The sequence below is a fragment of the Cydia strobilella genome, chromosome 2 (assembly GCF_947568885.1).
Source record: "Cydia strobilella chromosome 2, ilCydStro3.1, whole genome shotgun sequence".
NCBI classification, from domain to species: domain Eukaryota; kingdom Metazoa; phylum Arthropoda; class Insecta; order Lepidoptera; family Tortricidae; genus Cydia; species Cydia strobilella.
In genome coordinates, this window is record NC_086042.1 from 29,337,536 (window position 1) to 29,365,140 (window position 27,605).

At 38.4% G+C, this 27,605-nt stretch overlaps 2 protein-coding genes across 5 annotated transcripts; one reads left to right on the forward strand and one right to left on the reverse strand.

The window, feature by feature from the left end:
• Positions 1–1,444: 1,444 nt before the first annotated feature.
• On the reverse strand, positions 1,445–22,825 carry LOC134754892 (V-type proton ATPase subunit C). Of its 4 annotated transcripts, none has more exons than XM_063691361.1 (14): positions 22,667–22,825; positions 20,666–20,799; positions 19,662–19,763; positions 18,818–18,869; positions 14,574–14,783; positions 9,935–10,032; positions 9,097–9,185; positions 8,676–8,774; positions 8,108–8,231; positions 7,747–7,878; positions 6,886–6,983; positions 6,011–6,149; positions 2,344–2,447; positions 1,445–2,086 (listed from the first exon to the last, which is right to left on the reverse strand). In XM_063691361.1, exons 2-13 carry the CDS (start codon positions 20,792–20,794, stop codon positions 2,355–2,357), a joined length of 1,365 nt encoding a protein of 454 aa, XP_063547431.1. In that variant the 5' UTR covers positions 20,795–20,799; positions 22,667–22,825; the 3' UTR covers positions 1,445–2,086; positions 2,344–2,354. The 4 variants fall into 4 exon arrangements, with proteins under 4 accessions (XP_063547431.1, XP_063547440.1, XP_063547448.1 ...); XM_063691370.1 differs by lacking the exon at positions 22,667–22,825 and adding an exon at positions 22,266–22,562; XM_063691378.1 differs by lacking the exon at positions 14,574–14,783.
• Positions 22,826–23,516: 691 nt separating this feature from the next.
• LOC134755503 (large ribosomal subunit protein uL24m) lies at positions 23,517–27,377 on the forward strand. The gene is made up of 6 exons (XM_063692056.1): positions 23,517–23,672; positions 23,756–23,931; positions 24,459–24,576; positions 26,057–26,197; positions 26,327–26,458; positions 27,199–27,377. Exons 1-6 carry the CDS (start codon positions 23,577–23,579, stop codon positions 27,295–27,297), a joined length of 762 nt encoding a protein of 253 aa, XP_063548126.1. The 5' UTR covers positions 23,517–23,576; the 3' UTR covers positions 27,298–27,377.
• Positions 27,378–27,605: the final 228 nt, after the last annotated feature.

The window sequence follows — 27,605 nt, forward strand, 5'->3', positions numbered from 1 at the left end:
TAATAGGGAGGGCTTAACCCAACCAATTTAAAAAGTTTTAACTCTGTATAGTAACAATGCTTGTATCATGTTTAACATAATTTATACAAGTTATACTTTATGTCACCATTATAGGTGTGTAGTTTTTTACAAGTTCTTTTGTTTTTATTAAAATTACTCATCAGAATCTCTTGTTTCTAAAATGCCTGCACCAGAGAAGACCCACCCAGTGAACCCTGAACAAATACAAGAGCAGCCGACTCGAGAAATAAGCCAGACTGATCACTTGAACAAGAAATTGTTGACTTCCCTTTTCAAGAGATTGGATGAGGAAGATTCCACTGCCTCGAAAATGTTGGAAACGGAAAACACCACAGAAGACGACGAATGGAAGGACTAACGTAGCAGCATTATTTGTAATTTTGTACGGTATTAATTAAGGCTAATTGTAAAATATATTCTAATGTGAAAACCGATTTTATTATTGTCCGCAGTTGAGTTGCCAAAATTGAACGAATTAAGTCAGCAGTTCACAGGAAATCCCGCGATTTATTTCATTAAATAAATACTTGCTGATAGAAATGTTTTTGAAACGATAATGGAATTAAACTTGCATTAAATAACATTAGCAGGCACTTCATCAATTTGCATAATATATCTTCCATCTTTATCAGGGTTGGTTTATGCCTCTAGTTGCTTTCAAAATTTCATACTTTTATAAGTGTGAATAGGTTTTTTGCGTACATGTTTGCTAGTACCATAGACAAAATTTCAAGTTCATATAAAAAAAAAAGAAAAATAACAATGAACCATCTTAGACGCAAGTAGATACCTTGTTAGCTTTATGCTGCAAATTATTTGTGTGAAGGCTCCACCTGCATTGAGGGACAATGCAATGGTGTTATTTGCATATAAAGCATTGTATGAAGGTAGATTCTGTGCGGAAAGAGAAGTCGTGGAATGCATGGGCTCCCTTACATTCCACAACTCCTCTCTTTCTGCACAGACTCTCCTATAGGAAAGTTGAATGTTTATGACATTTTTATCTGCCCATGACTTTGTCTATGTGGGATGATGATGATGGTTAAAAACTGTCCTGTTTTTCTTTGGGTCTCAAACTGTCTCCATACCAAACTTCATCTAAACCAGTACAGCGTTTTAAGCGTGAAGAGGAGACAGAAGACAATTACTTTCATTTTTATAGTAATTACTGGAGGGTGCTATAGTTATTGGCCACTAACAAACAGGCTAACAATAAGGCTTCAATAGGGAATATTACGCAAAACACGAAAACCGACAGTTCGGTTTCCGTCTCTCTATCACTCTTGCGTATTCGATCGATAGAGAGGTAGATAACGAAATTTTGACTTCTTTCTGATTTCTTAGAAGTGGCCAATAACAATAGCAATCACACTAGTAGGGATGGTTTTTCAGGTTAAAATTAATAATAAATAAAACGCACACAAACAGTAACTTGAATAATAATTTTTATTTTATTATGTACTACACAAGTTATGACGAGGAATGTTCTTATTTACATAGTTTTTTTCCATTTCATTAACTCCAATATAAATATCTGGTGAACATTTATCATACAGCATCAAACGGATGATATGCAACTAGTCTACGAACGCAACTCACATAATACTGAACATAAGATTGTTGCGCTTGGAACATAGCAAAGCTAAACACTTCCAAATATCTTATTAAAATAACAACTTAAAATAATAACATAATAGAAAACATGCTTATCAAATGTCAGTTATAATAGACAAAAAAAGTGTTTTTTTTTCTTCATGATTTATGAGACGTTGACAGGCTGTTTATTATGCCAAATAAAAAGGCACAGAAAATTGGCCTGATTTTCAAAAATGTTACTATTGTAAGAATTCAAAACATACAAACCTGCCATTGAAATGTAAAATAAAACAAAAACTGTACATTGTAAAATATATCGCAAATTATTTTATTCATACATACCACGTGTATATATATTTTGTCGGTTGATAAATATTCTATTTAAAAATATAATTATTGTACAATTTTTTTTAACAGATTGCAACTATTTCTTGCGGGCCGCAAGCTGGGCGACATGTAGTTATTTTACCTGCGACATAAAAAAAATAGGTAACTGAAACAGGGCTAAGTATACGTTATGCGGTAACTGGTAATAAAAAGTTCATGTCGGGGTCTACAGTATGCAGTTCTTCAAAAAAAGAGACAGATTTTTAAAAGGTCGGCAACGCGCTCTGGAGTTGCAGGCGTTCATAGGCTACGGTGACTGCTTACCATCAGGTGGGCCGTATGCTTGTTTGTCACCGACGTGGTATAAAATAAAATTAAAAAATAAACGTTGTGACGTACCTAGCTATGGTTTAGGCCTTCTCTATCATGTCCACGTTGACCTTGTAGAACACGTACGGGAAGTACTCAGACTGTCCGAAGCCAAGACCCGCGAGTTCCGCCGTCTGAAACACATCCATAATCAAATTGAAAAAAAAAAAAAAAAAACGTTTACTGATGTCCTAAATTTTTTTTTTAAAGATGAATAGGCAGGTGTTTGACCACGATCCCACCTGATGGTAAGTGTTGATGCGGTCAATGTTTCTTAAATATTGTTTAACAATTAACAGCTGGCAAGCGTCCCATCTGAGCCTTCATAGACGGCGCACTAGGATCCTAAACTCAACTAAACCCTTCTAGTTATACTTTGGCAAACCCACTTGTCAGTAGAAAAAGCACAGATTAATAAATAGTTACTACGTAACAGATACATCATTCCCATACAAAAGCGAAAATACCTACTCTATAATAGCCTACAAAATCTTAATAATAATACCTGCTGCTCAGGACGAGAAGAAATGTACCATAAGTATGCGCACAAAGAGCCGAGACTGCCTTACTCGCCGTGCGAGCCACGTGCCAACGCGTCATCGTAAGAATGCGCTAGGGTTGTACTGTTACTTATGTTATTATTGTAATAAAACGAATGTTGCGAATCAACTATATTTTTTATTAGTCAATCAAATATTTAAAAACAACACTTATAATACCTGACTCAAAAAACTCCTTAATTTACGATTTATCTACTTATGTTCAAATAAATAAATAGTGACAAAATTCATAAAGATAGATTTTAAATACTACTCACCTTTCTTCGTCTCTCGGAAATGAAAAAACCGGCCAAGTGCGAGTCGGACTTGCCCACCGAGGGTTCCGTACTTTTTAGTATTTGTTGTTATAGCGGCAACAGAAATACATCATCTGTGTAAATTTCAACTGTCTAGCTATCACGGTTCATGAGATACAGCCTGGTGACAGACGGACAGCGGCAGCGGAGTCTTAGTAATAGCATAGAGTAACTTATACTAGAGCGGTACTGTCATAGTAAATTTTGTAACCCCAGTAAATTCACTGCCATCTGTCGACACACTTTAAAACTAAAAATGAAGATTTATAAAAATACGATAGAATGTATTTAAATATAGATAAATGATTTTTTTTATTTGCATTAATTATTTTTATGATTTTGACCCATGTTCTTTCACTGATATGCGTTAAAATTGTTAAATAACAAACGAAACCGTCAACGCCATCTATACGACTGTAGGCCAAAACTAGTAGCGCCCTCTGAACGAGAATCAAATTTTCTTGATTTTCGAGGCACGTTTTTTCCTTAGACTGTATCCATCTATTACGGAGTTATCTATCTTTGGTAATAGGGTGCCGTTTTTACCCTTTGGGTAAGGAACCCTAAAAAAACGACAAATTTTCTTTTGTTTTTTGACTTTTACACCCATCTACTGCACAATAATTACGTGGTTTCGGTATTTCGAAGCGTAAGCGCGGGAAACGTGCGGTGCGAGCGCTCAGGCGGGCGTTCGGCGGCCCTCTGTCGATTATATCGTCGACGATACGCCGAGCGGTAGGCACATAGCGCGTGGCTTTGAGCGAGTGAAGGAGGCCTGGAAAAAGGCGCAACATTCCAATTTCGTATGGGAGATCAAGGCTTCTCGCCTACATTTTTCAAATTTGCCGCCTTTTCCTTCTGACGAAAATGGCTTGCCAGAGTATAGTTTCCTGTATGTCTTACTCCGGGCTTCTGGCAGCTGTTCATTGGTGGAGGTCAGAGTGGGGGCTGTCTTATATCGGGTTATTACCACTGGTAGTAACTTGGTGGTTGTTGGTAACTAGTGGGAATAACCCCTTATGTGATGTGTAGTGTACTCACGTCCGCCGCGTTGGCGCCGTGGCTCTGCGCGGAGTGGTCGAGGTGCGCGTACAGCTGCTGCAGCACGTCGCGCAGCTTATGTAATGTGTAGTGTACTCACGTCCGCCGCGTTGGCGCCGTGGCTCTGCGCGGAGTGGTCGAGGTGCGCGTACAGCTGCTGCAGCACGTCGCGCAGCTTATGTAATGTGTAGTGTACTCACGTCCGCCGCGTTGGCGCCGTGGCTCTGCGCGGAGTGGTCGAGGTGCGCGTACAGCTGCTGCAGCACGTCGCGCAGCTTATGTAATGTGTAGTGTACTCACGTCCGCCGCGTTGGCGCCGTGGCTCTGCGCGGAGTGGTCGAGGTGCGCGTACAGCTGCTGCAGCACGTCGCGCAGCTTATGTAATGTGTAGTGTACTCACGTCCGCCGCGTTGGCGCCGTGGCTCTGCGCGGAGTGGTCGAGGTGCGCGTACAGCTGCTGCAGCACGTCGCGCAGCTTATGTAATGTGTAGTGTACTCACGTCCGCCGCGTTGGCGCCGTGGCTCTGCGCGGAGTGGTCGAGGTGCGCGTACAGCTGCTGCAGCACGTCGCGCAGCTTATGTAATGTGTAGTGTACTCACGTCCGCCGCGTTGGCGCCGTGGCTCTGCGCGGAGTGGTCGAGGTGCGCGTACAGCTGCTGCAGCACGTCGCGCAGCTTATGTAATGTGTAGTGTACTCACGTCCGCCGCGTTGGCGCCGTGGCTCTGCGCGGAGTGGTCGAGGTGCGCGTACAGCTGCTGCAGCACGTCGCGCAGCTTATGTAATGTGTAGTGTACTCACGTCCGCCGCGTTGGCGCCGTGGCTCTGCGCGGAGTGGTCGAGGTGCGCGTACAGCTGCTGCAGCACGTCGCGCAGCTTATGTAATGTGTAGTGTACTCACGTCCGCCGCGTTGGCGCCGTGGCTCTGCGCGGAGTGGTCGAGGTGCGCGTACAGCTGCTGCAGCACGTCGCGCAGCTTATGTAATGTGTAGTGTACTCACGTCCGCCGCGTTGGCGCCGTGGCTCTGCGCGGAGTGGTCGAGGTGCGCGTACAGCTGCTGCAGCACGTCGCGCAGCTTATGTAATGTGTAGTGTACTCACGTCCGCCGCGTTGGCGCCGTGGCTCTGCGCGGAGTGGTCGAGGTGCGCGTACAGCTGCTGCAGCACGTCGCGCAGCTTATGTAATGTGTAGTGTACTCACGTCCGCCGCGTTGGCGCCGTGGCTCTGCGCGGAGTGGTCGAGGTGCGCGTACAGCTGCTGCAGCACGTCGCGCAGCTTATGTAATGTGTAGTGTACTCACGTCCGCGGCGTTGGCGCCGTGGCTCTGCGCGGAGTGGTCGAGGTGCGCGTACAGCTGCTGCAGCACGTCGCGCAGCTTATGTAATGTGTAGTGTACTCACGTCCGCGGCGTTGGCGCCGTGGCTCTGCGCGGAGTGGTCGAGGTGCGCGTACAGCTGCTGCAGCACGTCGCGCAGCTTATGTAATGTGTAGTGTACTCACGTCCGCGGCGTTGGCGCCGTGGCTCTGCGCGGAGTGGTCGAGGTGCGCGTACAGCTGCTGCAGCACGTCGCGCAGCTTATGTAATGTGTAGTGTACTCACGTCCGCGGCGTTGGCGCCGTGGCTCTGCGCGGAGTGGTCGAGGTGCGCGTACAGCTGCTGCAGCACGTCGCGCAGCTTATGTGATGTGTAGTGTACTCACGTCCGCCGCGTTGGCGCCGTGGCTCTGCGCGGAGTGGTCGAGGTGCGCGTACAGCTGCTGCAGCACGTCGCGCAGCTTATGTAATGTGTAGTGTACTCACGTCCGCCGCGTTGGCGCCGTGGCTCTGCGCGGAGTGGTCGAGGTGCGCGTACAGCTGCTGCAGCACGTCGCGCAGCTTCTTCATGCTCTTGCGGGACGGGACCATCACTACGGCCTGGAAGTTCACGGGGAGGCCGTATCTGGAACCAAACGTTATATTTGGAGACATTATTAATGGGGACATAGTCTTGGAACCCAAAAAAACTAGTTTTAAAAGTTTAGTATACATAGGCATACATCTGTTTGACAATGTTTTATTTATTTTATTTTATTTATTTATTTAAGAAACAAACAGTCTTCTATAGTTATACATAACACTGGAAATTTTCTTAAAGCTAGACTTACAGTTTCCTTAATGAAAATATTTTAACATCATGTGTAATAAAGTTTCTACAGAGTAAAACAGAGCTATTTGTGCAAACAAGAACAAAAACAATAACAACAATAATGAAAAAAAAAATGCAAGAGTATCAGGGTGTTAACAATTAAATTGTATATAAACTGAATACTAAAAAGGTTTTGTTATTCTTATTACTTATTAACGTTCAATACTGAGATTTTTTTCCCAATAGCGCCAAACTAAATGTTACAGAATAAGTAATAGTATTATCATACAGAACGGCCACGCATCGCCCCGCCCCGACTCGAATTACCTCGCCCCGCGGCATTAGATTGACGGCCGTTTGCCGCCGCTCAGTACTATTTTACAAGCAACTTACTCACACTATAACGCATGACGAGTGTACAGACGTGCCGTTCACACATAGAAACGCAAGTGATTTTTTATGTATAGCGTGTCCGCCCTGTGACAATGTTTAGCAGCTGGCCCCCTTGCACCCCGTTGCAGTGGTGTACGTGGGTGTACATAATACCAACCTGAGTACGGATTCTACGAACACACGCAGCGCCTTGACGTGTATCCAGGCACAGAAACACTCGGAGAAGTTCACCTTCAACCATCGGACCAAAGGACCCTGTGCAAAAGAAAATAATCAATTATTATTCTTGTCGTTTAGTTTTGCCAGACGAATTACGATCATAGTGCGACAATGACGGTGTTTAGGAGGAAAATGACGGTATTGAGGAGGACGAAGACGGTGCTTAGGAAGATAATCCCTGTTTAGGACGATAATGACGGAAACAAAGAAAATGACATACGAATTGCTTCTTCGAATTGTTTAAGAGGACAATGTCAGTGTTTAGGAGAATAATGACGGTTTTAAGGAGGACAAAGACGGTGCTTAGGAAGATAATCCCTGTTTAGGATGATAATGACGGAAATAAGGAGAATGACGGAAACAAAGAGAATGACATACGAATTGCTTTTTCTTGTCGGTGACGAGCTTGGTGATCTCATTCTTGCCGGCGGAGAGGTCGTTTTCCTTGTAGGAGAACTCGCACACGATGAACTTGTTAATGACGACAATATTGAGGCGTATGACGATCATGGAGCTGCTTGTGACGGTATTTAGGAGGACAATGACGATGTTTAGGAGGATAATGACGGAAACAAAGAGAATGACGTACGAATTGCTTCTTCTTGTCGGTGACGAGCTTGGTGATCTCCTTCCTGCCGGCGGAGAGGTCGTTCTCGTTGTAAGAGAACTCGCGCACGATGAACTTGTTAATTACGACAATATTGAGGCATATGACGATCATGGAGTGGTTTGTGACGGTGTTTGGAGGACAATGACGACGTTTAGGAGGATAATGACGAAAACAAAGAGAATGACGTACGAATTGCTTCTTCTTGTCGGTGACGAGCTTGGTGATCTCGTTCTTGCCGGCGGAGAGGTCGTTCTCGTTGTAGGAGAACTCGCGCACGATGAACTTGCGCTCGCGGGCGTGCAGTTTGAACTCTTCCGCCACCTGGAAAAATAAAAAGGTTTTAGGAGAAGCATATTAAATTTAATCGAAATTAAACTATCGTGAGTCATATTTCAAAACATTTAGATCAGTACGGTTTCACTCACTATTATTTTTAGTCGCTTTTGGTGACATGTTTCGGATTCATCGGGAATCCTTCCTCAGGCAGGAACGGGGCACGATCATGTCTGCGTTCTTCTCGATGTTAACTGTATGTTAGAAAGAGACGCACCTTCTTAAAGAGCGTGACGGTGTAGAGTCCGTAGTCGTTGTCCTGGTGAACGAGTTGCGAGGAACGGGGCACGATCATGTCCGTGATCTTCTCGTAGTTGGCGTTCCAGTCATTAAACATGGCCCTGTATAATAAACATTAGATCTTAAGTTACCAAGCTCCAAGGAGTCAGAATTTATTGCCAATAGTAAAGATATAATAATTATCTACTCCTATTTTCATCTACTTATAGAATTTTGTTGCTGGTACTTTCAGGGCTTAGAAATAGAAATGTTTAGTTGCCAGAATACGTTACAATAAGGTCTTAAACAGTTTTAGATTCAGAGTTCAATCGAAATAAACCCAAAATGCAAAATGATAGAAGCGAGATAGAACATAGTCAATTTTGACATCGATAAATCTAGCAACAAGGAAGGGATTTTTGATGCCGTGAATTTCGTGTTTTTCACTCGATAAACAAGGAGTTGGGTTTCTTTCCAAATGCTATACTTGGAACTTAAACACACGGAAGCGATTGCAGCACCATCTGCGTTAAGCTTTGCAAGTTGGTTAAAAAAAATTGACTCACTTGGGCACGATGACGAGAAGCGTGACCAGGTACTCGCTGTCGAGGATAAAGTGCTCTTTCTTCACCAGGTCCGACAGATTACGGGTCAGCAGACTGCCGCTGTAAGGAAAAATCAATGTAAAAACCCCGCCTCGCGAACGAAGGGTTCCGTACCATTACGCAAAAAACGGCAAAAAAATCACGTTTGTTGTATGTGTGTGGGGAGCACCACTTAAATATTTATTTTATTCTGTTTTTAGTATTTGTTGTTAAACCGGCAACAGAAATACATCATCTGTGAAAATTTCAACTGTCTGGCTATCACGGTTCATGAGATACAGCTTGGTGACAGACAGACGGACAGAGGAGTCTTAGTAATAGGGTCCCGTTTTTACCCTTTGGGTACGGAACCCTAAAAAGGGGCAAGGTCACTTCCACTTACGTCTGTTTCTTCTCCAGGTTCTGCAAGTTGCCCTTCAGCGCGTTGTAGGCGCCCGACTTCACCTTCAGGTCTGCGTCGATTTGCCCCACCTGCACATTACAATATTTAACACAACACATACTCTCTCTCTCTCTCGCTCAGTAAATAATCAGTTGCCCATTACTATCTAATACAACAACAAACATAGTTGGACATACTATTAATTTCACAGTCACAAAATAAAAATAAATCTATGTGAGGTAGACCCTTCACCAATATGGAACTCTCCGCGCGAGCTCGGATTTATGCCTACGAATCTCGTCCCGCCGGCGGTACAAAAGCAAGTTGGTTGCCACACGCGCTCACGCACGCACGTCACCGCGCGCTATGCCAAAGTAATGTCATCGTCACGAATAAATAACAGCTTGTAGTGTGGATGGATGCAGAAACAACAAAACAAATTAAAAATATCATTTTTTTCTCTTTCGAAAGTTAAGAAAAAGTATGTAGACATTCTCAATATAGGAACTTACACCTACTGTTATTAACTTATTATTTTTACGATAGTTATATACAAGCTACGTACATAGGTACTATTAAATTGTTTTAAAAATGTAGGAAATGTTTTTACGATACATTTATAGTTAGATATCTATACCTAAGACACCTAAAGTATTTGAAAGAAGCGAAGCAACCCTAGCGTATGTCGGCGCTATTATGTAATAATATTAATAATAATAAAATCATTTATTCCAGATAATCTGTGCCTTCACGACTAGATTTTTATATATGCCGCCTTCTACTGACAAAATTGGTATGCCAGGCCATACTAAAGTAATAATTGTGTCCCAAAGCTTACCTGTTTGCTAATAATATCAGCGATGTTGCGCAGGCTCTGCTTTATGGGGTACTTGGCCATGTCCCACTGGAAGCGAGTCAGGTAAGTAGGCAGGTCGGCTGTAAACACACATCCGTTTTACACTTGTGTAACACATTTGGTGAACATACCCTTTCTTGAACCGGGACAGTCAAAGTCGTTGTTAATCGGTCTTTTAGCAAGAAGCTTTTATAAGCATCTGATTGGAGTTTGCAAGAGGCTTGATACGGGTACAGATGGGAATGATTCATATGAATGCACCCTTCTGTCTCTTAAAAATAGTTGAACCCTTAAACGGGCATAAGGGTAGAAATTATGCTGAATGGGGTTGGCAACTGTCAAAGGTTTGCAGAGATGGCGCTATCATAGCTTGCTTCTTTATCTATGAGATTTGGCTTAAAGGGCTGGCATCCAGGGCATTAAAAAAAAAAAAAATTTGACAATTCTAGGGATTGACATGCTGGCGCCATCTGCTAAATATTTCCACCAGCCAACCCCATTGAAGCCTGTGACTTTATAATAAATATAAAGGCTTAGAGTAGATCTAACTTTGCACCGACATGAACAGAACAAAATGAGGGAGTGTCATTATTGATGTCATATTTTAATAGAAATTTGACATAAATGATGACATTGCCACACTTTGTCATTGCAAATTCGATGCAGAGTCAGCTAGGTTCGATTCTAAAGGCCACTTGCACCATTCACTAACCCAGGGTACTGGTAACCATGGTAACTCCAGGTTTAACCGTAACCGGGTTAGTGGAATAGTGCAAGTGGCGTTAAGAGTTTATTGTTCGTGCAAACTCCACGTGTGAGTATACAGGGCGGTTAAAAAATAAGTGCATTCCCATTGCCAGGTTGGTTTTGGGATTATAGAGCAACTTTTACTATGGGACCAACCACGAAATCGCGAAAAAAAAATTTACCCTCCCATAGAAAATGGACCAGCCAAAATGTATGACACAGCCAAATTTTTTTTCGCGATTTCGCGGTTAGTCCCATAGTAAAAGTTGCTCAGTATAATCCCAAAACCGCCCTGGCAACGGGAATGCACTTATTATTTAGCCGCCGTGTGTAAACTTATTGATTTAGTTTAAAGACCGATTGTTCAATTTATGTCAGTTTTATCGCTTTTAAAAATATCAGGCACTTTAATAATCTGACGTTAATTAATGTCACCGTGTGTTATTTCGTAGGTATGGGCAATATTTTCATGAATCAGAGCCAGGGTTGTTTATGGTGATATTAACTTAGTGGACAAGGGACAAATCGTGGTGAAGCTTAAGGTTGTATGTAGATAAGTGATAAGCAGTACATGTTGCATGTGTTTTACCTTTAGTTATAGGAAAACGTATGATGGGGGAAAGTTTAAAAAAAAAAACCAATCGGGATGATTTTGAATCAGCCGAAATTTCTTGATACAGTAGTGTAAATTTCATTCGATAGGGTTTCTAAAACGTCCCGCTTGGCAAGCTGTTCAAAATTCCATACAAAATGAGACAACGCAAACGCGAACACGTCACGCTATCAAATGAAATTTACACAAGGGGTTATTCAGTAAGAAGAACTAATATCTAACTTTTATCATGTAAACGCAATTTGTCGTTTTACACAAAAAAAATGAACGTGTTTTCGTTGCGTTACGCACATACACAAAACGGTCTATTTAAAACAAGAGTGAATAGGCTGTTACTGAACCGGTGAGCTCCATCTTAGGCCCTGTCTTCACTTTCCATCAAGTGTGACTAGGGCCAATCGCCGATCAGTTAAAAAAATAAAATGTATATAGAAAAACCGTTAAAACTTAAATTGGAGAATATAAAAAGGTTAATTTGGAGTTACGTGGCTACAATTTACTAAAAAAAAAAACTAATAAGTCTAATAACGTAGTAACAAACATTAGGACCAAGTTCAAAAATTAGCTAAATCAATTTATTATTACGGTAAAACTAAACTAATGTTATTTTCTATCCATGCAACATGTACTAAACTATTTTACCGCCAAACGCAATAAGTACACAAGTACAAAATTCAATTTTTCCGGTCGTCTTCACAAGTGCGAAAAAAAAAACTGAAAAAAGAAGGCTTCTAAATAAAACACTAGCAATAACACGTTTCATGCGTTATACCTACATGAAACAAAATTAAATTAACTTAACAACAAGTACTACAGCATGCAACATATTATGCATTCATGCTTTCATACAAATGCCTACAACCAATGCAAAGCTTCACATACAAAGTAATACAAAAATTATACATATTTATTTTCATATCACAAATCTATACGAATCGGGATATTATATTAATTGTATCTCTAAAAATAATATATCATATTTATATTATTTGGCCTTTCGAAGTCAATTTAGAGACGCAAGTATTACTTAAATACATTTTATGTGCAAATGACGTTATTGATAAAAATGACACACGTTTTAAAATTGACTTTAAAACGCCCAGCAACATTAGGATACCAAAATTTGATGCAAAAACTTTCACAGCTTTTTCAAGGAATTTACTTTTTAAGACATTTGTCAGATTCGGTTAATTCACCTTTTATAACCGGTATACTTTATAATATTTATTTATTTAATATTAATACGTAATATTAAATATGGCCAAAATTATAAAATAATAACCACGACGTAAGTTGATTATTATAGTTTTTATATGGCAGTTTAAATCTTCAACAAATTATTCTTAAATCACATTCAAATGATATATTTATATATATGTACAACAGATAATTAAACTTCAACAAAATAAAATAGAACTTTTACTTCGGATACATAGAAAAGCCGCATACAAGTATTTCAAAATATACAACTCAATACAAAATTCATACATACGATAATATAACTTATACATATGAATAAAATACGAGCAAAATGCACGATGAAATGCATCCATAAATAGTCTGATTGAATTTCAAAACTATTTCAAACCTAAATGTTCACCTGTAAAAGTCCAATGACCCAAAAAATCACATTTTCGGTAAAAAAAACATTAATTTATCTTAATAAAGCTACTTATTTATTTGATATAAAGTAAAAAATAGACAATGATGCAAAATAAAAGTTACATTTAAAAACAACAAAAGCTAAAAAAACATTGGTGTTTAGCCTTAGTGCATTTAGTAACTGGAGACGCCTTGTGTGTGTACAAAACAGTCTGCCGATTTTTGCGGGGGAGGGGCTCGTCAAATGCATGGCTAACGTAACGTACAAATAGCCATCGCAGATAAACGTCAGTCCATACAAAAGTATGCAATCGTGCAAGGTTTTTGGCAGAGGGGTAAGCACTTAAATGCGACTCCGGTCATTAAATGCACTAAGTGTTTAGCCGTTTGTGAAATTTTTAAGGTGTAAAAACTTCACTTTAGTCTACATGTTAAATAGGTACTTAAATATTTAAGCAGTTATACTTAAAAGCGACATTAAGAAGTGACAATCAAGACGTACAATTTGCGGAATGCTAGCCGTATCAGAGCGTCATCCTAAACTTGCAGCTTCACAAACGCTTTAAAATAATTATTATGCAGAAAATATTTTGAACACTGACAAAAGAGAAAAGTTGGTCGATATTATTAAGTTAGAGGCCATCTAAGCTAACTTTGCGTCCGACTTGAACAGACCAAAGTGGAGGAGTGTAATTATAAACGCCATATTTTCATAAAATTTGACAATAATGATAACATTTCCACACTTAGTCATTGCAAATGCGATGCAAAGTTAATAGCTTGGTCTGACTAGTATATTTTGTGTATATAGAGTATTGCTTTGTGCAAAACACTCAAGATTTCTTTATACATTATATACTTTCCTGACTTGATGTCTTTAGTTTAGGTAAATCTTTTCGTTATCAAAGTCGCAGTGATCTGAAATTATTGATGGAGGAAAGCAAGTTTGAAAGAAACTCCTTATAAATAGGTATTTTTCCAAATCAAAATTGATTTTGAATCAAAAAATCAGACTATTTTACAAGTTTAGAACGGCGCTTGACACTTAATATTACGGCCAGCGCCAACTGCTTAATTAGCAACTAAAAAAACCTAGATAGTCTAGATACCTATTGTTTACGCAATCACTGCCTTCACATTAGACTAAAAACGCAGGCAGCGCTGTTCGTAGAGGAATACCTACGGGGTCAGAGCGGAAGGGCCTAAAGGATAGGGATCGGCATTTAGTCAATGATGCTGAGAAAATAGTCCATAATTTTGACTTTATCATCTGGCAATACTGTAGAGTTATCGGATCGTGTAACATAATATCTTCAAGCTTAAACACTGTAACTACAAGGTTAGGGTACAGTTAAGTAACTTAGGTAATAAGGAGCATTTCATTTGCTTCGTCACCTGTCGCGAGTGCGTGCGATCTTCCTTTCCTGCTAAGTCTGTAGTAGATGGTGCGCGCAAATTTGGAAACACCTTTAACATAAAGCTAGGTTACAATACGACTTACGAAGAATTCAGGCTTCTTTTCGGCGGATTAGGGTCTGAAGTAACATTGATTTATATGCGCTAATTAGGGTATTCACAGGATTATTACAGGCCGTTAAGGTTTAGTAGGCTTCCAGGACTATTCTCCAGCATCAAAGAAAAGGATCTCGGGACCTAAACCTTGTGAGAGCACGTGATGCGGCCTCTCCTCTTCCTCCTCGTCGTCCCACCGCGGCGAGCTGCGGCCGCTGGAGGCCTGGGACTGCTCGCAGGAGTCGCGATGCTCGCACGGCCAGCAGCCGTGGTGTTCAGAAAACGCCGAGTCACAGATGGGTGAAGTCGGCGTGCCGGGCGGCTCGCCCCCGCCGGGGTCGCCGTATGAGTCCATGCCTGGCAGCATAGTTGTCGCGGATTCAAGAGCATAATCGTGCTTGCGCAGCAGAAAGTCGCATCGAGGTTAGCGTACCTTCAAAGGGTACTGAAGAGCTCCTAAGGAGAAGCTTCCTGGTGCCGTTGTGTTGAAAGAACAAAGCGCGCAGAGCCCTTTGTAAGACTCAGTGTGGTTAGCTTATAAGGTATTTGTAATATAGGCCGTTGCCTGAATCTAAATTGTAATAAAATAAATAATTTCCATATCTTAATTTATGATGCGACATTTACCTGTACCTATTTCAGTCATTAATTATTTATTACATTTTATAGCATAGCCAGCTATGACAGAACAACCCTTTCAAGGTACTGTCATAAAAAGTATTATAAATATTAAATGAAACATCAGTCCATTCCCATGGAAATTATAGGCCCGGTGAATATAGAATTATAAAATTTGTCGAACAAGGACGCCATTCTTGCTGGTAATATTAGACTTCGAATATACTTTTCTATATTGTTCCCTCTAATTTCTAGAAGGATGCTCTTATACCCGCGACAACACATGCTGCAGGGTCCCATGCCATGTTAAGGAACATGTTAAGAGTGCTATAAAAGGTTCCGACGAATAGACAACTTTCTTATTTTTTGCAAATCGGTTAAATGGTTAAAAACATTTTTTTAAACTTTTAAAGCTTTTCAAGGACCTGATTCCGATCACCTAAATGTGATATCACTCAGTGAGAGCTTCACGTGTCTGAAACATTTTTAACTAACTCTTAATTCGTAGGTACTTTCTCGGTTTACAATCTGGAAATTCTTGCCATTTTCAAATCTCTTAACACGCTCCCTCACAGAAGGAATCTCCCGTATAAACTCCGCTGCTATAGTTAGGTTGGAGACTCATAACGTGTTATTGTTATAAATTATTCATCGTTTACGATGTTATAAAGCTTTTATTCGCCTATAAAACGCTCTTCGGCGTCAGAGTTTGAACCTTAGCTTGTTTTATTGAAAATAAAATAAAAATAGGATTTTAGTGGGATAGGAGCAAAATATAACAAATAAATTTAATGAAAAATAAACTAAAATTTAATAATAACAAGAAGCGTAAAGCATAGACGGTATGTAGAAGCTCGGTATGGCTAAGCTATGAATGTCTTGTGAGGCAGTGATTGCGATATCTATGGTATGACGACATAATTCTACGTATATCTTATATCGAGACACTTGTGCATGTATAGTTATCATAAACGCCGGTTGTGGAGCCGAATATAGATAAATATGGATTAAGGAACCTCTTCTTGTAGTGGTGAAAATGTAAAGGGCTTAGGTACCACAGCAACCGATCGATTCACGATCCATGTGTCAAACAACACATTAGATCAGGTGATAATAAGCTGATCGAACGATTGAAATGGTAACACCTAAAATAATTTAAAAGGTATTTTGTAATTTTATGTAGAACTTTGATTAAAAACAGAACCTGTCGAATTGTTGCCCACTTCACTTTTAAATTTACGAAAAAAAAATGTGCTTTTTGCCATTTAAAATGTTGACTTAACGACCGCATATTAACCTTGCCACTATATAGAAAAGCCTCCGTTTTTATCCACGTTTATCACAATATTCTTTAGTTCTATAGACACTTATTTAATCTATTTTAAACACCGATTACTTATTTCATATGTATACTAAACGTCACATTTGACAAGTAACCTAAAACACGCATATTTTAAACTTTTAAAACACTGTAAAAACATAGTACGTACACAAGACTTTTCAGTTCGCTAGAAGACATAATACAACAAAATTATTTAAAAGACGAATGGTTCGAAGAAATGATTTTCTTTATACATCTCATTATTCCTAATTACCTAAACCAATTTCTAAAATTGTCAAATAAAATGTCCAACCATACATCGATCGTATTGATTAGAAAATAAAAGAAATAAGACTAAATCCACAAAGCGACGAACATGCAAAAGAAAAATATAGTTAACCTATTTTTTTTTTTCAACAGAGTATCAGTATTTTTAACCTAACCTGACAATATCAGATAATGAATATAATAACGCATATACTTACTTTGGCCGTAAATACATATACACGATACGTGGAATATACATACATGTATATCCTCAAAGCATCAGAAGCGCAGTAATTGCTAAGCTTTTACATATATGTACTACAAAATAGTTACTCACTGCCAAAAAACTTTTTCCACTTTTCAGACACTGAAATGCAATTCCAAATACTAATTTGCAATCATCTACAATAGAAATATTTTTAAAAGGCTAAACGAACCTTTATTGATATATTTAAATACATAAAAGAAGCATCGAAAATAAATAATATTTGTGATTAACCATGTTACCATATGATATAAATAATTTCAAAAAATAAAAACGAAAATTAAGAAGTCTTATTTTAATAAATAATGACTTCTCAAAATAATAATTATTATACATGTAAAAAATCACTCACCAACTATACTTATAACTTTATCCACTGCATATTGTTTCTAGAAGTTGGCCCTAAAATAGAATAGTCAAAAGCGCCAACATATAAAAGTAGTTTATGATGTTCCTTTTCTATGTTTCTTTTTTTTTCGTTTCTTTTCGGAGTATAAAACATCAAACCTACGCAACAATATTTAAAACAACTATCTTATAATACAAAATATACTGTAATGCAAGGTGCGAGAGGTCAGAATAGCTGTAAGTAGACGAACCTCTTTCTAAAACAATAAAACATTCGTAACAAACACTGTCCACGCAACATTCTTAGCCATTTTAAAAGTGTAGTCAACGAATCTTCTACGAAAAGCCCCAAACTTGTAGTTACTATAAAATTTTAAAATTAAAATATAAGTACTAAGTATACGTGCAAGCTTTGCAATAGTATCCTAGACGATATGATTTTGACTTAACAAATCTTGAGTTTTATCGATTTAACTTATGTCAATTGATATATAATTTTATGATAGAAGATTTTTGTTGTTTTCAGGGTTTCGTACCCAAAGGGTAAAAACGGGACCCTATTACTAAGACTCCACTGTCCGTCTGTCTGCCACCAGGCTGTATCACATGAACCGTGAAACCGTGATAGCTAGAGAGTATGATGTATTTCTGTTGCCGCTATAACAACAAATACTAAAAATTAAATTTGTACGGAACCCCCGGTAGGCGAGTCCGACTCGCACTTGTCCGGTTTTTTTCTGTAGTAGAATTAAGTACTTGGTTGACGAAAACTAAGGTTTTTGGCTTTAGGTAAAGATTCGTTGTCATTTGAAAATCACATTTAAGTTAATTAATTCAATATTAAAATATAAAAAGATTAAAGTTTATACAGGTGACATGAGATGTGTACATGAAAATGTTATGTGTTAAATAAAATAATTATGTACAAACATTCTTATATACAGTGCAATTTTATATTGCAAATAAAATTTAAAAAAGTATCCAGAAAGATAATGTTACTGACAGTGGTTCAAGAATTAAATAATTAACAAATATTAAAGTATTCGTTAAAAAGAAAAATACATGCAAAATATACACAAGTTGAAACATAATTAACAAAAATCAAATAGGAAGTATAAAAAAAAAACGAATAAAAAATATAACCATCGAGATCCAGCGACGCATGCTAAAAATGTTCGCACTACCCTGTGCTTTTATTTCTTTTTGTCTACATCAGTTCATTCTTGTCTATGAATTAGTTATTCATGCTGGCAACTTTCCTGCTTTCAAACAGCCTATGTCCTGTCTAGCCCAAAAACATGCCATCGTTCAATTCTAAAACTTTACATGCAAAATTCTCGTCTTTTTAAAAACTTTATTTAACTTACTAAGACTCTAGATGTAACTTCAATTTTATTTCACATGTTTAATTTTTTAAACAAATGGCACCAAACAAAGTACAGTAATTGTTTTTATTTTTACGGAATTACTTAAAATAGTTTAAAAATTGCTTTGCAATAAAACAAAAACAAGTAAAATGTTTAGTGCCACATGGAAAATAAATTGTCCCAAAAAATTTAAAAAGTGACTTACTGTTGTTTGCCATCAGATTTTCATGCAGCTTGTCGCGTTGGTCCTCCAGAACCTGACAAATATTATTTAATATTTTTTAAATAAAACACTTCTACAATAAATACAAACGATTTAAAAACTTGAAAGTTTATAAAAATGAATTAGATACAGAATAAGTGAGAAAAGTAACCGGTGAATTTCCAATATGACTTGGAGCTCCGGTGGCCGTTTAAGAAGTGTAACGCTCTTACGGTAGATGTCGCTAGGGTCCCCTAGACCCATATAGTGGAAATATTTCCTGACTATGGATGAGGTCTTGGTGGCTCAGTTGGCAAAGCGTTAGAGTATCGCTCCAGAGACCGTGAGTTCAAGTCTCACCCAAGGCAGTAATTTTTCCACTTTTAAATTTATTCTAAGCTGTGAGAGAAGCTTTCACATGTCGAAGTGTTTATGGCATTGGTACAAGGTTTGACTACCTAGCCCCTGTTGCCACCACGTGAAAATATTTTTGAAAATAAATAAATAAAAAGCGGGAAATATATAAATGTAGTCTGTAGTAGTGAATTTATTAGGTTAAGTAATAATAGTTTGAACTATGCATTAAAATTGTGATGTATTGACCAACACTGAAATTACATTTTATTTGAGATAATAAACAAAATTTTTTTTTCTTACTAGCCTAATTTAGTGTCCCACTGCTGGGCAAAGGCCTCCCCTCGTTTCCTCCACTCGAAGGAAAAATAAAATAAAATAAATAAATAAATATAACAGGAAATTCTTACACAAATTGACTAAGCGATAAATTGATTGAGTGAATTGATTAAAATATGGCGAAATTTGTGAACAATAAGCTCTAAGGCCTCACCTCTCCAAGGTACTGGGCCACTTTCCTGGTGACTCCCTCGACGAAGGTGTCCAGCTTGCCAAGGTCATCAGACAGACCCACCAACTGATCCAGCGTTCCCACCTGAAGAACACAGTCAAATGAAAATAATAAAAACCTAACCTACCACCTAAAATAACCAAGTGGTAAACAAGCATACGACCCGCCTGATGTTAAGCAGTCTCCGTAGCCTATGTACGACTGCAACTCCAGAGGAGTTACATGCGCGTTGCCGACCCTAACACTCCTCTCCCTCGTTGAGCTCTGGCAACCTTACTCACCGGCAGGAACACAACACTATGAGTAGGGTCTAGTGTTATTTGGCTGCGGTTTTCTGTAAGGTGGAGGTACTTCCCCAGTTGGGCTCTGCTCTAGATCTGGAATGACATCCGCTGTCCTGTGCCCTACCTCACAATGCGAGATGTCATTTACAGTGCCCATACCTCTCTTTTGGACATAGTTTAAGGACATACCCGGGTCCGGACGTAGTTTATGGACATACCCGGGTCCTGATAATAGAACTGTGATACTATATTTATTATTTTGTTATTAGCAGCATTGACCTGCATGGGGTCCTATTTGAATGTTTAGTATTGTATTAATGTATTTAGTTGTCAAGATTTTTTTTTTCTTTTCAAAAACAATAATTCTACTGGATACATTCCTTAAGGTCAGGAATGGGGAATTTGTAGTCGGCGCTAAGTTAGCCCGATTTGATGGCATTATTGAGGTTATCCCAGGTGTGTTGGCACGTCTTGTGGCCCCATACTCTTTATACCCTTACGCCCCATACAATCACCCAGTACTCTTTCACTGTATACATACCTTGAGGTCGGGGATGGGGAATTTGTAGTTGGTGCTAAGTTAGCCCGATTTGATGGCATTATTGAGGTTATCCCAGGTGTGTTGGCACGTCTTGTCGCCCCATACTCTTTATACCCTTACGCCCCAAACAATCACCCAGTACTCTTTCACTGTATACATACCTTGAGGTCGGGGATGGGGAATTTGTAGTTGGCGCTAAGGTTGCCCGATTTGGTGGCATTGTTGAGGGTGTCCCAGGTCTGTTGGCATGTCTTGTCGCCCGGGGCGCTGATCACCCAGTACTCCGACATCTTCACTGTAACCAAAAAAGATGAATGGTGTTATTCTTAAACATCACTCAAATCATTTAGATCAGTACGGTTTCACTCACTATTATTTTTAGTCGCTTTTGGCTTTTTGAAATATGTCTCACGATAGTTTCATTTCGATTATCACTTAAATCTAACACACACTTGAAAATCATTTGTCCCAATGCATAATTTAGACCAGTGGCTCCGACCCACCTTAAAAAAACTGCCAATTTTGGAGCCCAACTCTTGTCCGTTTTAAAAAGGGACCACAAAATATTATTGGTAGCACTCAGATTTCCTAGTAGTTTAATGGCCCACTCAATATTCGCGCTCGACCCACCAATGTGTCCAGAACCATAGTTTGGAAAATGTTGATTGATTTAGTCATTTTCAGTTTGTTACAAAGTTACAAAAAGACAGTTTACCATTTTTTTTTTTTTGAGAACCAACAGCTATAACTATGCTAATAACGAAATAAATAGTGATACAGAGCCAATTATAGGATCTCACATATAGCATGAAGATATTAATTCTATGAAGAAGCAAATCTTGTGCAAATGGCAAACAAACAGCCAGAAGTTGTGTATAAAAATATTTAATAGGTTGCCAGCTGACATAAAAGACCTTCCATTAACAAGTTTAAAAAGAAATTATTTTTATGGCGTTCTGACATGTGTTTTTATTCCATACGAATACTTTGATTATGAAATTGAATAGTAATAGAAATTTGTTTTTTTTTTTGTAATTAATAAATCGCTGCATTACTTTTTTAATGTTAATAATTAATCTGACATGTTATTTATCATATTTTTGTGTGACTATACATACATCAAATTGTGCATGCTACATAAAATATGTTATTTTACACCTTTTTAAACCCATATTCAGCAAAAAAAAATATACAAATGGGCTTTTAATATTTTTAGTTTTAGGTGATAAAATGTATTGACTATGGCGTATGGGGTATTGCTTTCGAAATTAAGACTTTTTTCAAAATTAAAATTTTTTGAGATTCCATATTTGTCCAGGAGAACCAAGTATTTTTTAACAATTAATATAATTATGTCAATACTTGCTATTCAGTATACAGTCTAGTTCATATTGGAATTTTCTTATTCATATTGGACTACAACATGAAAAAAAGTTTTTTGTTTATTTAAAAACTGCAAGTAATTGAGATAAAAATAGTGAACTAAAGACTACCACAGCAGGGTTTCGTAAAAAAATGTCATGACTTCTTTGAAGACTGGATTTACACACACTACTGCATTTTTTTAGACACTTGACTGTGATATAACGTACTGCAGTGACAAAAACCACCAACTAACCTCAGGGTGAACTCGAAATCTATTACGCTCTAGTTTACAGTTCAACCAGGGGTTCACTTCACACACGAAAAATACATATAATTAAAACAGAATAGTCAGAACATCACGCGAATGTTAAACATTATTTAAGAACGAGGACTGACCTTGAGTGAGAATTAAGCTTCTATGAAAACTGTAATTAGCCAGAGCCCAAGCAAATACGCAGCGATTTTCATATTGAGAAGTAATAAATAGTACTCCTTGTCGAAAAAATCGATTAAGCTCCGAGAAATTTGGAGACGTCCTGTTTAACGCGAATATGGACAAGGAAGTGGTGTTTTGCGCGGTCTGACGCGGTGGGATAGGGAATCGATACTCGCCCCGGCTGTCCGGCGCCCCGTTAACTTAACACTCAGACATCCAGGCGCCACAATTACTAACACCAATTCACCCCAAACCACCCCATAGTACACCCGTCACTATTTTGACACTTTCAAGTCCCGCGCAAAAGCATTTTAAAAGCACACCGCGCACTTAATAAGCTTAAATACATTACTGTACTCACCTAGAACTTAAAAATTAATGCTGTTTAACAGTAAATATTAGAAACAGCTATAATTTCGTGAAATCACAAGACGTCGGGACTAGCCCTGCTTCAGCGCCATGAAAATTCACGTGACGCTGTGCTGCCACCTACAACGACTGATATCAGACAGCTGATTTACGTCAATTGTCTATGGTGCTCTATGTTTTTGGCGAATAAAATAACAGAGAATTTGTATATTTACTTATTCAAAGTTATAATTGAACCGTATTTTACTACTCTTTTCAATATAATAGGGAACAAAAAAACACTATATTTGCGACATAAGTAAATTTTAAGAGAATTTAAGATTTTGACAATGACATATTGATTTTTTTTGTCTATTATTTGGATGATTCCATTTAATCTTTTAATACTCAGATTGGATATAACAACGTTTAACAAGAAAATATAATTGAAATAAGACATTATTCTAATCTTTTCTTCTTTTTGCTCGAATCAAAGGCTGATTATAACAGTTTTACCATTTTGCTAACTATATTTTTTTACCGTGAAACGAAACGCTTTGGAATTGCCAGATCATATAAAACATAAAGTATACAGAAAAAATGGTACTGTAATTTTAATTATTCACTGTGGTATACAGTAAAAGATAGACTTTTTCGTTCGATAGATCAATAACATCATTATTTTTATAATTTTTAAGATTGAACTTGAATTACTGCCCGCTTTTAGTCTCAATTTAACTACCGCCGCGTTCTATATTTGTGTAATGTTTTTTCACGATTGTTGTAATTAAGAATTGGCAATACCTTGAATTTGGTACTTCGGTCCTGTCAATTCTGTCTTCTGTCAGTCTGTCACTGTCAAAAATTAGTAAAATAAAATTAGAAATTAGATGTGTTAGTTGTGTTATGACTTACGGAACAAAATGCGAATAATAAGTTTCCTAGCAAAAAAAGTCGGGGACCTCACCGTTAAATACTCAAATTTACCGGAGTCCTACATAAAAAGAAGTTATGAGCAGGTATTTTTAAACCTAAATATGAATATTTCCTTCCTATTTTTAAGTTCATAACATAACCTACAAATTGTTATGTTTATTTTTAGGTGTATTGGAAGAACCCTGCGGGCTATCCACAGTATCCGAAGGCGCAGGTAGCTCGCAAGAAGTACCGTTTCACCACGAACCGTCCGTGGACTGGCCAGTTCCGTATGCAAAATGAACGAAATGTGCATAGGAAAAAAGTATTTTTGGAGCCTGTTGGAGAATGGAGTTTCTTTAGGTAACACATTATTAAAATTACAAATTAATAACGTTTTTCTAACTACAAATTTTAACCACTATTAACTTCAGAAACCTATATTTTCCGTAAAAACTTAATTTCCTGATGTAAAATATTACCAACAACAACAAGGGGGCTCCTGGCATTTATTAGGGTTGACACAACTTGACGTACCTTTGCGTGCACGACTACAGATAAGGTTTATAGGTTTACGCGGGCTTGGTTTCCGCAACTCGACGTCATACATTGCGCCTATTTTGCGTGACTACAGATAAGATAATGACTTGAATTTTGACAACCCTAAATAGCCGAAAGGGATAGTGCCATACGTTAGAAAGGGACAGCATGATTCGTCCCTGAACCGCTGTCAAACTTCGGTTTTGTAGGAAGTGTCCTTTCTGCTCGGTAATTTTTTTATGTAAAAGTATGAAATGTACTGCAATTTTTGTATTGAGTTACTGTGGAATAAAATATAGATCTAGTTATTGTTATCTGAGATGTCTAACGTTGAACTTCTATTTTTTCAGGGGTGACCGGGTGGAGGTAATGGTGGGCAAAGACAAGGGCAAGCAGGGCATTGTGGTGCAGGTCATACAGGAGCGCAACTGGGTCATTGTGGAGGGGCTCAACACACATCTTAGAACAGTATGTCAGTTAGTTATGGTGTTAATTGTATCAATTGAGCTTGTTTACTCAAAGAGTCTCAAGAATACAATACCATTGAGTGGTAAACCACAAATTAGGATAATTTGGCATGTGCGATTGATGTGACAAGAAATGCCGCGCTGCGATAGGACAATATAGCCATAAACCCACAAGCGCCGCAACAAGCATCTACAACAGATTGTGGCCAATGATGATGACAAAATATACTAACTAAATAATGGCTAATGTAACTTTTTTTGCATTTTACAACCGTCGACACTCAGTGGCTAAGGTGGATATGATTTCACAAAAGATTGAATATGACATTATCTTTTTAGACCATTTCAACGCGGAATAAGGTTAAAAATTCAATATACATGCAATTAACTTCTAACTTTTTTTGTAAGTAACTGGTTGGGGGCTCGAGAACAAAAGCAGATAATGTAATAATACAATGCCATTGTTAGTACAGGTAAGTGAATGAGCTCAGTTGAAATAATTTAAACTTTACAAGGCTCGGAACCGGTTTTTTCTTCATACAAAAAATACCGGTATTGTTCTACCCAAACCAAACGGTATTATTACGTTCTTTTTCGTTCTTTGGTTTATTATTTAATTTTTAGAGGGACAATCTAATAATATGAAGCTGTTACCTAAATACATGATTCATTCCTACGTAAACAGCATAAAATAATTAATAATATTGGGCTATTTCGGGTTTTAAAAAAATGGTAATTTTTTGCCTATTTTCTTGAATAACTTCTAAACTATTTATCTTAAAATTATAAAAAAATATACTTGAGATTCTCACAATGAGCTCTTTCATTTGATATATAACACAATATAGTTTGACAAACTTTATTTTTCATTTTTCTCATTTACCCCCCAAAAGTGGCCCCCGTGTTTTAAATTAATTTGTTTACGTTACATGTCCATCTTTGGGTCACAAACTTACATATGTGTACCAAATTTCAACTTAATTGGTCTAGTAGTTTCGGAGAAAATAGGCTGTGACAGACAGACAGACGCACGAGTGATCCTATAAGGGTTCCGTTTTTTTCCTTTTGAGGTACGGAACCCTAAAAACCGGTTCCGAGCCCTGGACTTAGTTATAAAAATTTAGGCTTATTTCATATTGGGCAACCAATAAATTACTTAGGGTTGGTTGTACCAATCCATCTGTCACCGTTAAAGTGTTTGCTAAATTTGATTGTATAGATAGGAAGTTTCATAGGTCAATTAGCCGGGTCCACACAGAGCGAGCATACGCGCGAGGCAATTTCCTTGCGCACAAAACGGCCAGTGTATTCGTGCTTCGGCCGAGGCGGCGCGGTACGAGGCACGTCTACACTGGCCGTTTTGTGCGCGAGGAAATTGCCTTGCGCGTATGCTCGCTCTGTGTGTCCGGCTATTGATTTGGACCAAAATTATAGGAGATATAAAAAAATAGTTGCAACAAATGAGAAAAAAAAAATTCCAGGTGGGCAAAGACAAGGAGTTTCCGGGCGTGACAATACGCTCAGAAGCACCACTGCTGGTCACCACCGACGTCAAGCTAGTTGACCCGGAGACGCTCAAGCCAACTGAAGTTGAGTGGCGGTATACGGAGGAGGGGGAAAAGGTAAGAAAATAGTTATCGTGCAACAAGAGAGCAAAGTTACTTTTTGCTGCGAAAGTTTCCACCGCAGACAGCAGTGAAAGCATATAAATGAATTCTAATTATTCTATAATCTCGCACTGACTGTTTCAGGTCCGAGTCTCAGCTGCCAGCAGCCGCATCATCCCAATACCAAAGGCAGCGGAGGAAACCATAGACTATAAAAGCAAGGAGTTGTATTTGGAGAACGACGAGAAGGATACTAAAGATGATGATGTCACAAAGGTGCGTCTTATTACGAAACTGTGTTATATGTGACGTTTTCAATCAAAAGGTACCACATTGTCGCTTACCATAAGGACGAAAATTGCTTGTATCTTTATACGAATAACCTGTCAGAGCGTCCTTATAGCAAGCGACAATGTGGTACCTTTAGGTTGAAAACGGCACATTTATAAGTAAGCACTTGTATAGTCTGAATCTTCTCAAATGATTTTTACGCCTAAGACGGTAATCTGTTAAACAAAAGCCATTGTTCCTGCGAGCGGTCGGCAGACAGACGGACGGACGGACGGACGGACAACAAAGTGATCCTATAAGGGTTCCGTTTTTTCCTTTATTTATTTATTTTATTTATTTAAACTTCTTTGCACAATACATGAAGAGTACAAATGGCGGACTTAATGCCAGAAGGCATTCTCTACCAGTCAACCATTTCCTTTCGAGGTACAGAACCCTAAAAATACATTATTATTAATTGTACGGAACCCTTTGAACGCGAGTCCGACTGGCACTTGGCTGGTTTTTAAAGTTCTGTACCAAAAGGGTAAAAACGGGACCCTGGCCGTCTGTCACCAGGCTGTATCTCATGAACCATGATAGCTAGACAGTTGAAATTTTCACAGATGATGTATTTCTGTTGCCGCTATAACAACAAATACTAAAAAGTACGGAACCCTTGGTGCGCGAGTCCGACTCGCACTTGGCTGTTTTTTTTTTTAAATTATGTAACCCTTGCATTGCAGATCACGTTCCAGCCCAAACTAGCCACATTCGAGATGGATGTCATGGAATCCATGGGCATTAAAGAAGACCGGGTGCCGGCCAAGACTTACTGGTACTAAGGCCAGTAAAATTTGTAGTGTTAATGTTTAGTAAAAACAATAATGTATCATGATATGATGTTGAATAAAAATGGAAATTACACCATAGTCTTATTTAATTTAGTGTAAAACAAAACAAACAAAATTGTAGCTCAAGTCATTCGATAAAAGCAAATTTTCAAATTTATACGTCGCGGATAGTCCCTATGACTATTCATTTTAATATGGAGTAGACGGCATTTTTTTTTTTTAATATTTTTTTGCTTTTGGGATTATCCATCAATCAATCAATCAATATTTTTATTTCAGGCAAAAAACCCACAGATAAA